The following is a 14,825-nucleotide window of genomic DNA, read 5'->3' on the forward strand; positions in this document are numbered from 1 at the left end:
GTGGTGCTCGATCTATAATTATACAAAAAAATACAAACTTTAAATGTAAAAATGGAATAAGATAAAAAGTACTTGTCCTTTGAATTTTCTTTTAAAAATTAAAAATTAGTACTCAAAAATAAAATAAACAGTAAATATAAAATACCAATCACTTGTATTATCATAACGTCTATTATTATTTTTCAAAAGGTACCTGTATTTGGCAATGGAGTTGGAATAAAAATTGTATCAACTTCCTTGTCAAATTCTCTCACGATGATTTGCAGGTATCCCTTTTTTAGTAAATGCATGTCAGAATCAAAAGATAGCAAGATGTAGAAAAAAGGATCGACAACTGTGAGAAATATTTGTAAGTGGAGCAGTTATTTAATTTCCTCACGATTGCAGCAGTTATTTAATGTGTTAATGACTTTTTTTTAATTATAAACAAAAATGTATTATTACTATTTTGTCCATAAATTTGATTTGTAAAATGAATTATTTGAGGGCAAATAGTGTCTATAAAATGAATTATTTTGTCCGTAAATGTATTACTATTTTTTTATATTGGTATAGATATATTGGTATAGATAAAAACTCACCTGCACGTATCTTCATTTGATAATTAAAAATGGTTAAATTACAATTTTCGTTAAATACTTAATTCTATCAAATCAGCCAATGAGTTATAGTTCAAATGGCATAACCTTTCCATACTCAATTAAGAGGTTCCAAGTACGAGTCGATAATTTTTTTAATAAAAAAAACTTTTTTATTTTTTAGTAAGTTTAGCAAATTTCTAATAATAAAAATAAAAGTATTAAAAAAATTAAAATAAAATTTAAGTAGCTACCATTTATATTTTTTAAATTTTTTTAAAAATATTTTTTATATAATAAATAACCAAAAAAATACTTTTATTTTATCCAAACATAATTAATAAATAATTTTTTTTATATAAAATACTGAAACATAAAATTATTTTTATTTTTATAAAATATTTTTTATAAAAAAAATATTTTCTAAAATGGAATCCAAACAAGTCTTTATTATTACTAAAAGATGATTTATTTATTGAAAATGATAAAAGACAAGAAGATAGAAAGGTGAGTTGAACGTAGAAGTTGGTCGTGTGGTCCGCGGTTGAGGGCTGAGGCGTCTGGCGCGGGACGAGAGTCGAGTGGCTGAGAAGGATATGCAATTTCACACCAAACTGGCGACCCTAACGCCTCTTTCTTTCACCTTCTCTTTCTTCTTCGTCACTTTCTTCCCCAATTGAGGTTCTCTCTCTCTCTCTCTCTCTCTCTCTCTCTCTCTCTCTCTCTCCGATTAGGGTTTTTTTTACATCATAACCTCTTTCTATATATTTGTTGTGTAAAATCATGCTTAACGCTTTTGTGATCGGGTTCTTCTTTTTCCGATGATGCTCAATTCTTAGGTCTGTTATTTGATTCGGAACTGGTTTTCATTTGCATTGCATGTTCTCTGGTTCTGGTATTGTTCTAGAAATGAAATTATGAATCGAGCATTAGGGTAGTTCTATTTGTTAGCACGATCTTGTTGGATGGTTTGGTAAAACATGTTGTTCGTGAAATTGAATGTTTCGGAGCTTGTGGAATTGAAGAATTGGATGTGGTTTAAAAGCTTTGAAGCTGGATCTATAATTTTTGGTTGAGTAAGTACCTAGGGCATGTGTTTTATGCTATTATTAGGATGATGAGTGATTCTTAAGCCATGCCCCCAAAGTTGAAGTTTGAATATAAAATTATGTATTTATAGTTAAGAACATTTTAAGATTCATTATTGGATAGGAAATGTTTTGCAGTTAGAGTTTCTACAGTTTCAGATTCTGAAAACTTGTGTTTTTGATATTTAAGGTGGATTTAATATTTGTAAAACGTACCCTTGCAGCCAAGAGAGTAGTTCTCTGCTACTCCTGATGGGTGCTCCTAAGCAGAAATGGACATCTGAAGAGGAAGCAGCTCTTAAAGCTGGAGTTGTCAAGCATGGGGTTGGTAAATGGCGTACAATACTCAAGGATCCAGAATTTAGTGGTGTTTTGTATCTGCGGTCCAATGTGGATCTCAAGGTCTGTATCTTGGTACTTTTGTCTTTGTTGGTGCTTTATTTCTCAAAGTTGAAGGTCATACTTTCAAGAAGTGCAAAATTTTATACATATCATAATGAATTTGTATTGGACCATCTATGTTAGGGAAATGTTATTGCCACTCCTATTTTTGATAATACCACTTCTTCACACATGATTTTTGCACATTGTATGTTTGCATGTATTTACAGAAAGAAGAGTAGCATTATAAAAATAGGAGTGACAATATCCATTTCCGCTATGTTCGCAATGTTATTATACAAATTGACTTATATGTGTGGTGCTGATATGGGCTATACTGGATAGGATAAATGGAGAAATCTGAGTGTGATGGCAAATGGATGGAGTTCTAGGGAAAAGTCTAGGTTGGCTATCAGAAGGGTGCATCAAGCCCCAAAACACGACGAGAACCCTTTCGCTGTCCCTCCTTTTACTCCAAGTGATGAAGATATTGTTGATGTTAAGCCTATTCAAGTTTCTAGAGAGGTGGTGCCATTTTCTGGTCCAAAAAGGTCTATTGTAAGGTTGGACTCTCTATTTTGTTTCAAATTTGTTAAAACATTTCACTATAATTTCTCTACCTGGTTTGCAGAAAAAAGTGGAACTTTAGTAGTTGAAGTTGTATGCGCAATTGTTAATGGTATCTGTTTATGAATATCATGTTTAAATTTTACAGATTGGATAACCTTATAATGGAGGCAATAACTACCTTGAAGGAAACTGGTGGTTCTAATAAGACAACTATTGCAGCTTTCATAGAGGTATTATTCTTATTTTGAAGTATAATCCCTGTTCTACTTTTTATTCATTTGTTTTTTTTTTTTTAATTTTGGTTTTTGGGATGATTTTTTAGTTCGTGTAATTAATTTATGATTGTAGACAAGATCTGTTTTCAGTCACAAAATTTGGCTAATGTGGTTTTCTTGGCCCTGATGTGTTATGCAGTCTCATTATTATGAGTTGGAAATTGAAAATACCATACAATTCTCTATATTCCTTCTCACTCTAGTCTTCCTCTTAATATGTATGTTCTTATTGTCTTAAAATTCTTCTCTAATCCTCCTTGTGGAAGAATGGAAGGGCTTTTAGTTTGTGTTAATTGGATAAGAATTTCTATACTGTTTTAAGTGCCTTTTTATTTTGTTCAGTCTAAGTGTTTTGTGATTATTATTGTGATATGTTTATGATTTATGGCTTCAAACTTTTTTATTTGACGTATATATGATTCAATTTATTAGTTTTAGACTAGATGATTGACTGTTTTCATATATATATATATATATCCCTTAGTGGGATTGGTTGTTTTCCCTTTTTCTTCTTGGTTACCGGTTAAGCATCTTTTGAAATTGGAATCATCAATATGCTTTGTGGTGGAAATGATGCTTAAAAAATGTGACACCGTTTGAACTCTCCATGCACCGAACGTTATGTGGTTGAGCAATGACGTTAACCCTGTTTGTAAATTGTGAAATCCTCGTGTTTGTTATTAACTTATAAATTATCATAGATTCTGTTTTGTATGATACTACTGTGTTTTACATTTCATGAGATATTATATTCTTTTTGTTTCGATATTAGTTAAATGTCATTGGATTGTAATATGTAGGACCAATATTGGGCACCACCTGACTTCAAAAGGTTGTTGTCAGCAAAGTTAAAGTATTTGACAGCATGTGGAAAGCTGATCAAGGTATCTCATATCCATCTGTTGTGGACGATATTTGGATGACTTGAATATGAAACAATAAATGCATTTTTATTCACCTGGTGACTAATACTGGTTTTGTTTCGCACAATATTATGCATTTACATTCACGAAAGAAAGGTGCAAATTGTAATTTCTTTTTGACAAAAGCAGAATGTGGTTAAGATGGAGAGAAGAAAAAGTGTCAATTGTAATTCTAACCATACAATTTTCTACCTATCTCCCTAATTTTAGTCGCTTGTTCATGGAGAAATGTCAAACTGAAATGTAGGCCACTTAGTGTCCTACCATGAATACTTTTACCCAGTGTCCACCTGAGTTACATATTACACTTCTGCTAAAATGAGAAATTACAAAATGTAGGCTTGAAATGGATGCCAAGCCTCTGAATTTTACCTAGTTCATGTCCTTGATATCAGTTGTTGTCGCAGTTGCTGTTCCTCTTATTTATTGATATATTGCTTTGCTTACATACAGCTGCCAGTTGGGTAAATTGAATGGGATTTTGCCCTTTTGGGCATCTACATGCGACTTTTAACTGTGAATTCATGCATGGACTTGTGCAAGATTTCTTTGTTTTCTGCAATGAATTAGAAGCAATTGTTTGTTGTATTATTTTCAGGAATCCACTATTCTGGAGTCTGGATGCTATACTTTTCATTTTGTCGCAGTTATGTTTAACATTTTCAACCAGAGATCTTAGTGGGTGAGTTGATATTTCAGGTAAAACGCAGATATAGGATTGCACCTACGCCAGCATATTCTGACAGAAGAAGAAGCTCAAGCTTGTTAATGGATGGGAGGCAGAAAGCCTCTTTGAGAGGTGACAAGGAAGAGACCAATGTCCTTACGAAGTCTCAGGTAGATTTAGAATTAGCAAAGATAAGGTCGATGTCTGCACAAGAGGCAGCTGCAGTTGCTGCTCGAGCAGTTGCAGAAGCAGAAGCTGCCATAGCAGAAGCTGAAGAGGCAGCAAGAGAGGCAGAGACAGCAGAAGCTGATGCAGAGGCGGCACAAGCTTTTGCAGATGCTGCTATGAAAACACTGAAGGGTCGAAACACCCCAAAGATGGTAAAACTCATTATTTTTCCTCTTCTTTTGAGATACTCTAATACGTCCGCTGGAACATTTAGATTTTAGAATATTATTTTGTATGAAAACTTGGGGGAAAAATAATTTAGAATTAGAGCTTCATGTTTAAATATGCCTAGCAAATGTCATCTTAACCTGGATATAAGGGAGGGACAGTGTCTCAAATATGTGATCTAGTTATGGAGGATTTATCATTTTGGAGACATTGTACATAAATTTTGTGCTTTAATTCATTTTACATATTTAAATTTGTAGATGATCCATGCTTAATCGAAGTTGAAGAATTGACGTGAAGAGCGATCTACCATGGCAATCAGTAGGACTGACAGCCAGATACATATTTATCTTCTGCTGGGCATTGTCTAATGTCTATATCTTACACATCTATATTGGAGGTTTTTCTAGTGGCTATATGCAGGTTTTTACATTTATTAGAGATTATTCTTTTTTTTTTTTTTTTTTTTTGGATCTTGAAAATCCTTATTGTAGATAGAAACATCTCTTAAATCTTTCATGTAATTTCTTCAGAGCTGTTGTTCCCGTCATTGTTGCATAATGGTTGATCATTGTATGTAACATTTGTAGAAAGCAGATTTTAGGTGTATGGGAATCTGTTGATATTTTTTCAAATAACATAAACAGCTTTTTTAGTTCATTATTTGACATATGTTTAACCCGTGTTAAGTGGAAAAGCAAGACTGAAATATAATCTCCATGTTGTTGGAAGTGTTGACTGCTTTGTGATTTCTGTTGGAACCAGCTGTCTTTTACTTTCCAATTAAAGGAAAACAAACAAGATATTTTTATGAATTTATTATTACCATATTCCTTAAATTGGTAGAAGACAACTCCCTCTTATTAGGAGTGTGTGGTTTATGTTGGGAGGTTCAGTCCCCACATTCCCCTACCAATCCCACGTAGATTCTAATTGCTGTCGAACTTTATTTAATAGTCACAAATTTGAAGGTCATATCATCCTTGGTTTCTTTTTTGGGTGTCTTTATGAAATCCCCTTGACTATAAAGTTTGTAATATAAAATAAAATAATTGAATCATTTTAATTGAAATATAAAATTGTTAAATAGTATTTTTATTGATATTGTTTAAAAAAGGGTGCTAATAGCATTCTACCCTGTTTATAATTTTATATTCTCCTCCTAAGTGATTACTAATGATAAGCACACTGGCCATAGTTTAGACTTTAGACACTGTAAGTTTGTAAGTCACCTCCTAACTGTATCTGTGCCTATTCACAATTTCTATAACTTTAGTACGGTAAATACATGTATGCTTAACTATACATCAAATAAACTGAAATTATAATTCACATGCAAATATTTTCTTGTTTCCTCACTTTAGTTACTAAGGACATTTATTTTAGTGGACTTCTTTGCCCCCTTTTCCGCATTCATACATATGAACTGAATTGGGTAATGCTCTTAATATTATCTGAGAGGATTGAACCTTTTGTGGAAGGGGTAGTTTAATTGTCACTTTTTTTACTTCCCGGAAAAACCATGAAATGAGTAATCATTCTTGAGAAACAAGGACATCAATACTAAGTTGGGAAAATAATGATGTCAAGATTTTAGATGACTTGTCTGAGAATTATTATTGAACTTAACTTATTCTCTATTGATTTTAACTTAAAAAGATTAAGTCACCACCAACCCATTACCCATTACATTAAAAATGTTGGGCTATAGTTTACAACTTTAGATTAATGAATTTCATGCACCAAGAAGAAATATGCAAATGAGAACCATAGAAAGAAACTATACTCAATTCCTTTCTATGAGTAGCAGCTAGTGAAACTAAAATTACATGTGTCCATTTTTTCAGAACATTTGCAGTCACCTAGATGGACCACATACATTACTAAGTAGTGCATAAATGATGATAGATGGAACTTTCATAAATTTTCTTATTTCTTACATTTGTGTAGATTGTGAAATTCCCCTCCCTCCTTCTTCTATGATATCTTAGCTCAAAGTAGGTTTGGACTTGTGGATTTATCTGAGGGCAAACATGAAGATGAATTTTCACACTACAAATAGCCATGGTCATGTCACATGCATTCTATGTTCTTCCATTTTAGGTTGATGTTGAACGTTTCTTTAACCTTCCCAAGCAATTGTCCATTGGCCTTGTATGAGGTAGGTATCTCACAGGGCATTTAGGATTAAGCTGTTCAAATCTGTTGCATATATGAAAAACAGAAAAGTAGTTATTAGAAATACTTTGCTCTCACTATGCTAATATATAATCAAATTCAGTACATACAAATTAAATTCTAAGAATTACTGACTGGTAATTAAGAAGGAAATGGTGAAGAAAAACTGCTATTTCCATCTTAGCAAGATCATTCCCAGGACAGAGTCTACTTCCTCCTCCAAAGGGAAGGAATTCTCCAGCCTTATGTTCATTCTATTTAAAAAAAAAAAAAATTATCGAAGTTAAATAATATGACATGGAACAAACTCAATTCAGACAAGAATTGAAGAACATAGAGTTTTATGTAACTTACATTATCCCATCTGTGGGGATTAAATTCCTTTGGATTAGGATATATCTCAGGATCAAGATGAACTGATCTGAACCACACAAGAGCTTTCCAACCTTTTGGAATGGTGTAACCTGTGTGTTCATCCAAATTCCATATAGAGTTATTAGTACTCTTTCTTCTTCTTCTTTTCCTTTTTATGTTTTGACAGCAAATTGTTGTGATATTAGTAGAAGAAACTAGTATTAAGTATTAACAACTAACAAGAACATGGACTAACCATTCATAACGACATCGGATTTCGCCTCCCTAAAAACCACCAGTGAGAATGTAATCACACGCATTGTTTCATCAATCACCTAGAACGAAATTAACATTAACATATTTTCATTTGAAATTAAGACGACGAAATCAACGGTCAACAAATAATCTACCTTGTAGAGAAAATCCATCTGTCTAATTTCCTTCAGTGTCAACCCTTTCTGTGTAGAAGGTCTTCTCCTTATGATTTCCTCTTGCTCTTCCTATTCGAGGATCAGCGCATTAAAATTAAACTCGAATTCGAAATGAACCATATGGATATGAAAAATTCATTAAGCAAGCAGAAACCTTAGCCTTTTGGAAATATTCAGGGTGCTTTTGGAGGAAATAGGTTGCCCACATAGTAATATGTCCTGAAGATTCATGGCCAGCATTCAAGTACATCAGCATGACATCAATGATTTCTTCATCACTCAACTTTCTTCCATTGTCATCTTCAGCATCTAGCAGAGAATCCATCATATCCTTGGCTTTCATAGGCGAATATTCCTTCCTTAATTTCCTTCTCTCATCCACAATAGATTGAAATACAGACAATAGATTTTTTCTAGCCTGAAAAAAAAGAAACACCCTTAAATGACGATAAAATGTCGCGTTTTGAATGAGTTTAACTGTGATACATTGACAATATATATAAAACTTTTTACATTGTCGTGAAATTAGATTATCTTATTTGTATAACTATTCAAGTAGTGAGAGTTAAAATCTATGATAATAGCTAGTGTGACAGTGTTCATTTTTTTGTTTCTTCATACTTCCAGTATTCTAATTAAATCCGTTTTTGATAGTTCTACATTCTGTTACAATCTGAATCTTACATAAACAAACTTTAACTTGGTTTGAAGAATGTGCACAATGATAATAAATAAGTATAACTACCCTCTATTATGCTTGATTAGAAACCAAAAAGGTTTAAAAAAAGAAAAAGATTATCTTCTTTATCTTCCATAGACTGAGCAAAAGTATTTTCATTTTCCAATGAATTATTTAAATTATCTTGACTATCTTTCTAATCAGCTTCATTAACATACACTATCTTTAACAAATAAAGTTGTTAACATGAGAAGTTGGTAACTAAATATTTTCAAATAGCTTTAACCATTAACCTTTTTGAAACTGTTGTGGCAGTGCTTTATTTCATTCAAATTAGAAGAACATAATAACAATTACCTTGAATGCTTTATGGTATGCAAATCCAGGAATATTAATCTTCATGGCTCTAATTCCATAGTTAAGAGCAGTGTATTCCCTTTCCAATGCTTCCATAATAGGTTCACTTTCATTGCTTAGGAAAATATGCATTATGATCTTAAATGTAAGCTTCCTTATCTCAGTTAAGAACTCAATTTGTCCCATTTTGGTCCATTTCTCCAAAGAACTTATCACATTTTTTTCAATGTATGTCAAGTAAAGCGACAGCGCCTCCATGCCATTGATGGACGAAGATGTCAGACGCCGGAGGCGCTTGTGTTCTTCGTACGCCATGGAAATGAATGACTTCTTGCCAACAAGCTCAATGGTTGATCTAGGCCAACCTGGTTTGAATTTTTCATCATCTGTTAACACCCTTTTGCATGTTTCTGGTGTTGTCACAATCACACTTGGGTTCCCAAACATCAAAGCCTTGTACATTCCAGTTTTTCCAAATCTGTGCATATTTTATTTTTAATTGGAAAATAAAAATGTTAGTTATTGAATATACATGGAGTATTAAAGTTCAAACACAAATAGTCCTATATTAGTGTCACATGGTAGCAGACCAAGATAATGCAATAATATAATTTTGGTACAATTTTACATAACTAACTTGTTTTTTTATATTAAGCCTTATCAATTACATTTCATAGTTAGTGTTCTTAGGTTAACTTATCAAAATTATTTTGATAACCCTACTACCAGTTGTACCAAGGACAAGAGGTTTCTACTTTTGGGGTGTGATGCAGAAAAAGAACAAACAGAACAAAGAAAATCATTATTATCCAAAAAAGATAAAACATAACACTATGTGATCCAGCAACAGCTGCATAAAAACAAAGAAAAGGGGGATCTTTCAAGATATGAAAATTTTTAAAGGGATTTTATGTATTTATATATTCAGATTTGATTGAATTTCAAGTAAAAATCTTTATCCCAACGTTATCTCTATAAAATATGAAGCCAGGATTTTTTTCAAAGACATCAAGTGTAAACCAATTAAGTTAAATTTATTTTAATTCTAACAGATTTTTGTTTAACATCATTTCCAATCAAAAGTCAATATCAACATAAAGTTTTCATCACTTATACTAGTAAGAAGGTGAATCATTTGAATTTTGTATCATCATATGATAAATAAGATTAATTCTACAGTATCTTTCATTTAGTGTCTAACTTATCTTTTATAATAACTTTTAAATATTTAGAATTTTTTAATTTTTATATTTTTAAATTTTAAAATTAATTATTTAACTTTTTTTAGCAATTAGATAATAACTTTTAGATACTATAGCAAACACCTATAAATATAGAAACTTTATACTAATATATTTTGATGCTTCTTCCTAGTGCATCACTGAGTCACTGCCCATAATATTCTTCAACCACAGCGAGTTATAACATACACAATACTTCAATAAATAAAAAATAAATAAATAAATAAATTTCTATATCTGAATAAATAAATTATTTTTTAAATGAGTTATTTGTTTTTGGTGGTCAAAGTGAGATCTTCTTAATAGACCCATACTGTCTCCATCATCATTTTGTACTTCATTTCCTTTTTTGTTTCTTGAATTTCTTTCACTCAATTTTTAAAAAATAAAAATAAAAGTAAAAACTCAATTGATATAAGGTTTTAACAAATTATGCATGACCAAAAGATATGTTCAGATTCAAATTGGTAGCACTGCCAAATGGTACTGAAAACATTGCTCCCCTCAAGCTTCATGAATTATAATTATTCTCCACTTTTTCTAAAAAAGAGAAAACTATTCCTACGGAATATGACAGAAGAGCACATAATAGTGAAGAACTTTATGCCATGTAACATAACATTACTATCCATTATGGAAAATTGATCTTTTTGAATAAGATTTCGTTTAGAATGATAAAGTAACATGTCTACTTCCCTTCATTTGTTTTTTGGACTGGATTCACATGCAATGCACTCTATTTTCAATTTTAAATGAATTTCACTCTGAGAATTTTAATCCGTAATTTCTACACTTTTATGGATTTATAATTTGTATGCAATTATAGTATAATAAATGTTTTACATATATATCTAATTATATTTTATTATTATTATTATATTAAAAAATTATACAAATATAAACATATGACCTTTTGCTTTGGATTCTAAAAATATCCAATATTAGGTAATCATATATTTAGGTAGGTAACTTTTCTAGTGAATAATGATTAAAACTTAAAAAATAAAAATGTTAAATACCCGAGAAATTCAATTATCCCAACAATAAAATTAGTTAAATAAATTCTTATTTGTTAACTTTTTTTTTTTAGAAAAAAAATCACATATATCTAAATTACGTATACCATACTAAAAAAATAAAAAATTGACAAAATTAGAACTTTTAATTATTTTATTATTTCTTATGCTGAAGTTTATCTCCAAAATTTATTAATCATCATTAAGTTATATTTATCTCAAATTAATCCACAAAATCCCAAAAATTAAGACAATAATGTGACAGGCCCTAAACCGTAGCCACAAGAAACTAAAAAAAAAAAAAATAGGGCCTAAGCAATTCCAAATAATGGGAGGCCCACACTGCATAACCTGACGTACGTATCCGGACATCAAAACTTAAAAACGGAATATCTTTTCATTTTAATATTTTCCTAAAAAGAAAAAAAATTAATTAAATGATTATTCAATTAGTGAATGTGAAAATCAAGTATTTTTTTTTTTTTACCGAAGATATGGAGACTCGAACCCGCAACCTCTTAATTGAGTATGAGGAGACTATGTCATTTAAGCTATTGCTTCTTGGCAAATCAAGTATTCTTTTGCCAATGAGTAATAGCTCAAATGACATAGTCTTTCCATACTCAATTAAGAGGTTGCGGGTTCGAGTCTCGTATCTTTGGTAAAAAAAAATCAAATATTCTTTTAAAACAAAAAGCTTTGTGTAACTGATTCTTTTTTTTTCTTTTTTCTTTTTTGTAAAGTCTGATTATAAATACGAATCTAGTTTAATCATATCGATTATGAAATTTGATTATAAAGATAAAATTATTCTATATTTTTATACCAATGGTTAATTTTTTTATAATTATGTAGTATGATTTCTTTTTATATTGAAAATTTATCTAGTTTAAATTTATGAAACTTAAATATATTTTTAGGAAAAGTTTAGGGGCAGCAACTTTGTTAAATTCTGGCCAGCATGTAACCAGCAAAGAAAAGTGAGCTATTAGATGAAATCTCACACCATTAAAATCATCATTGATGGCTATTTGATAGCTACAAATCACAAAAGTTACTGGTCCCTAGCATTCCTCATATTTTTATATGTAATATATGACAAAAGAATAAATAAATAAATTTTAAATCTAAAATAAATGATTAAGTTTTTTATATTGTGAAATTTTGAATAAAGTAAAAAAAAATATATATATATATATATATATATATATATATATATATATTTTAAAATTCCTATATAACGTGAATAAAAATGTACATAAATAATTAATTAAAAGCAATAAAGTAATTAAGGTGAAAGTAGGAGTATAGTGTTGTTGACATATGGTGGATTCTATGCCACAACATAGAATCAAAGTGTTAAGTGACAAGGAAAATGACAAATAAGTGCGTCTCTTCTTTTTTTTCTGATGTAATATAAGTGTTGCTCCTCTGTCTTTTTGTATCTTTTATTTATTTATTTTAATTCCAACATTATAATCTGAGTCAAAGAAAAGGTAAAAAAAAAATAAATGAAGGTATAATATTAAGTGTTTGGAAGTTGTTTTTGGGAAAAAAAAAGTCAATCTAGAAAGATATACATGCACATAGGTTTATGGTAATTTCACAATACTCCAAGCTTTTCTGCCATCTTAAGAAATAAAGTGAAAAAGCATGTTATCTTGCATTACTAGGGCCACGAACATTAGCAGCTTTAATTTGCTCAACACAACAAAGCTGTGGAACCATACAACTAAATGCATGATTAAATCATAGTTTATGAAAGAAAAAAAAGGCCTTTGCCCTTGTAACTTTTTCATTAAATTATTATAATCTAGATTTTCAAACCAAACATGCCTTAAGCCTATACTTACTACTAGCTAGAACCTATCATCCAGTTTCAAAGCATACACACATACAAATTAAAACTATCCCCAGCATGTAATAAGATTCTCGCGACGAATCCCTTCTCTTAAAAGCTTAAACTGATAGTAGAAAACATATAAATAGTTATATTTCTAACAAGCCGCAATAAGATCGGAGCGAGCAAGATACCTGGAGACAAAAGCAGAGAGGAAGGAATCAGGATCAGAGGACTTGAAAGCTCTGAGGAAGGACCACATATTGCCAATGAAGGGCCATCCCATGTCACCTGGTGGCAGAGAGTACTGCTTTTCCCCCAATTTGGATTCATACAGCCACCAATTCACATTCTTCATAACCATTAATACTACTACTACTACAATGGCCACCACCACCACCACCACTCCTATCTCCATCATCATCACCACTACTTTCTACTACTAATAATACTTCTTCTACACAACCATGTTAGTCCCTTTTATAGGGGAGAGAGTGAGTGTGTGAGTGAGGAGTGAGGAGAGAGGAGAGGGGACATTATTACACTAATAACTATTAATAAAAAGAAAAAGGCAAAATTAATTTATGGCCAAAATGGATTTGTGTAAAGTAAACACAACATATGGATAATAGAGGTGGCCGGCCTTCATTTCATTCCCCTCAATTTTAGTATTGTCCTCTCTAACTAATTACATTACAAATCAATAATGCGTATATACTATATACTATACCCAATCAAATATTTCGTATAAAATACATATTATTAGGTTTAATTTAAATGAAGGCTTTGTCTTCATTTCAAGACGACAACATACTTCTTGTTTTATTGAGTATTTATAGATACCTATTTAGGCTTCACAATGATTCGATATGTTTTGAGCTTAGCTCTATCCAAATTTTAATAGTATAATTTCAAAATTTGCAACACCTGAATTCTATATATGGAGTATAAAATTATAAATATTTCACCCGACACATCCGTCTCATCGTTCTAGGGAAAAAAAAAACTTCAATGTAGTTTCAAGCATCAACAAATTGAGGGTTTCTTTTGTTTGATTTTTTTAAGAAATAATTTAAATATAAAGTGATCTTTTTTATTGCTTGTTTTGTTGATGGTAGCAACGATTGTTACTATAAATTGATAAATAATAAAAAAAAATTATAAATAATTTAACAAAGAATTTATCAGTAAATAAATAATTTATTTTATTTATTAAAAAAAATCATTTGGTTTAGGATTTTATTTTCAGTATTTTTTATTTTTAAAATTTTGTAAAAAAGTAAAAATATAATTTTATTATTTTCAATATAAACATAAAATACTAAAACAAAAACACAAACAAAATAAGTCATTAATATTCATCAGCTTAATATTTATATCTCAAATTAACATTATAAACAAATTTTCTTAATGATATAAAATGCAATCAATTTTGTTAAGATAAAAATCTTAGCCCATTTTTTTTTTTAACTAGAGATAGGGAGACTCGAATTCGCGATCTCTTAAATGAGTACGAGGAGACCATATCATTTGAGTTATAATTTATTGACTAAAAATCTCAGTTTGTTGGTGGACAAATTTTGCAAGTGATAAAGGATCTAACTTCTGTTAAAATCCAATAATGATAGAGAGATAATAACAAAAAGTTATCTTATTTAACTTAATATCTATAATTTTATGAATAAATTTTTACATTAAAAAAAATACTTAACCAAGTCTAACCAAATTGTTATAATAACTTTTTAAATTACGCGCCTCCTTCTCCTCCTCCTCCTCTTCTGAATGAGAGCGAGTTGGATTTTTCTTCTGAATCGAATCAAATGGACGAGGTTTGGATTATTCAATTTTGAA

The 14,825-nt window shown here is 30.5% G+C and overlaps 2 protein-coding genes across 2 annotated transcripts; one reads left to right on the forward strand and one right to left on the reverse strand.

Annotated features, from left to right (window-relative positions):
• Window positions 1–1,052: 1,052 nt before the first annotated feature.
• On the forward strand, window positions 1,053–5,538 carry LOC112741527 (telomere repeat-binding factor 1). The gene is made up of 7 exons (XM_025790543.3): window positions 1,053–1,259; window positions 1,891–2,068; window positions 2,393–2,610; window positions 2,763–2,847; window positions 3,693–3,776; window positions 4,515–4,862; window positions 5,139–5,538. Exons 2-7 carry the CDS (start codon window positions 1,919–1,921, stop codon window positions 5,151–5,153), a joined length of 900 nt encoding a protein of 299 aa, XP_025646328.1. The 5' UTR covers window positions 1,053–1,259; window positions 1,891–1,918; the 3' UTR covers window positions 5,154–5,538.
• Window positions 5,539–6,491: 953 nt separating this feature from the next.
• LOC112741528 (ent-kaurenoic acid oxidase 1) lies at window positions 6,492–13,635 on the reverse strand. The gene is made up of 8 exons (XM_025790546.3): window positions 13,169–13,635; window positions 8,878–9,355; window positions 7,996–8,259; window positions 7,821–7,910; window positions 7,667–7,745; window positions 7,411–7,520; window positions 7,192–7,310; window positions 6,492–7,080 (listed from the first exon to the last, which is right to left on the reverse strand). The coding sequence occupies exons 1-8, from the start codon at window positions 13,396–13,398 to the stop codon at window positions 6,978–6,980; spliced, it is 1,473 nt and encodes a 490-aa protein (XP_025646331.1). The 5' UTR covers window positions 13,399–13,635; the 3' UTR covers window positions 6,492–6,977.
• Window positions 13,636–14,825: the final 1,190 nt, after the last annotated feature.

The sequence above is a fragment of the Arachis hypogaea genome, chromosome 14 (assembly GCF_003086295.3).
Source record: "Arachis hypogaea cultivar Tifrunner chromosome 14, arahy.Tifrunner.gnm2.J5K5, whole genome shotgun sequence".
Taxonomy (NCBI): Eukaryota; Viridiplantae; Streptophyta; class Magnoliopsida; order Fabales; family Fabaceae; genus Arachis; species Arachis hypogaea.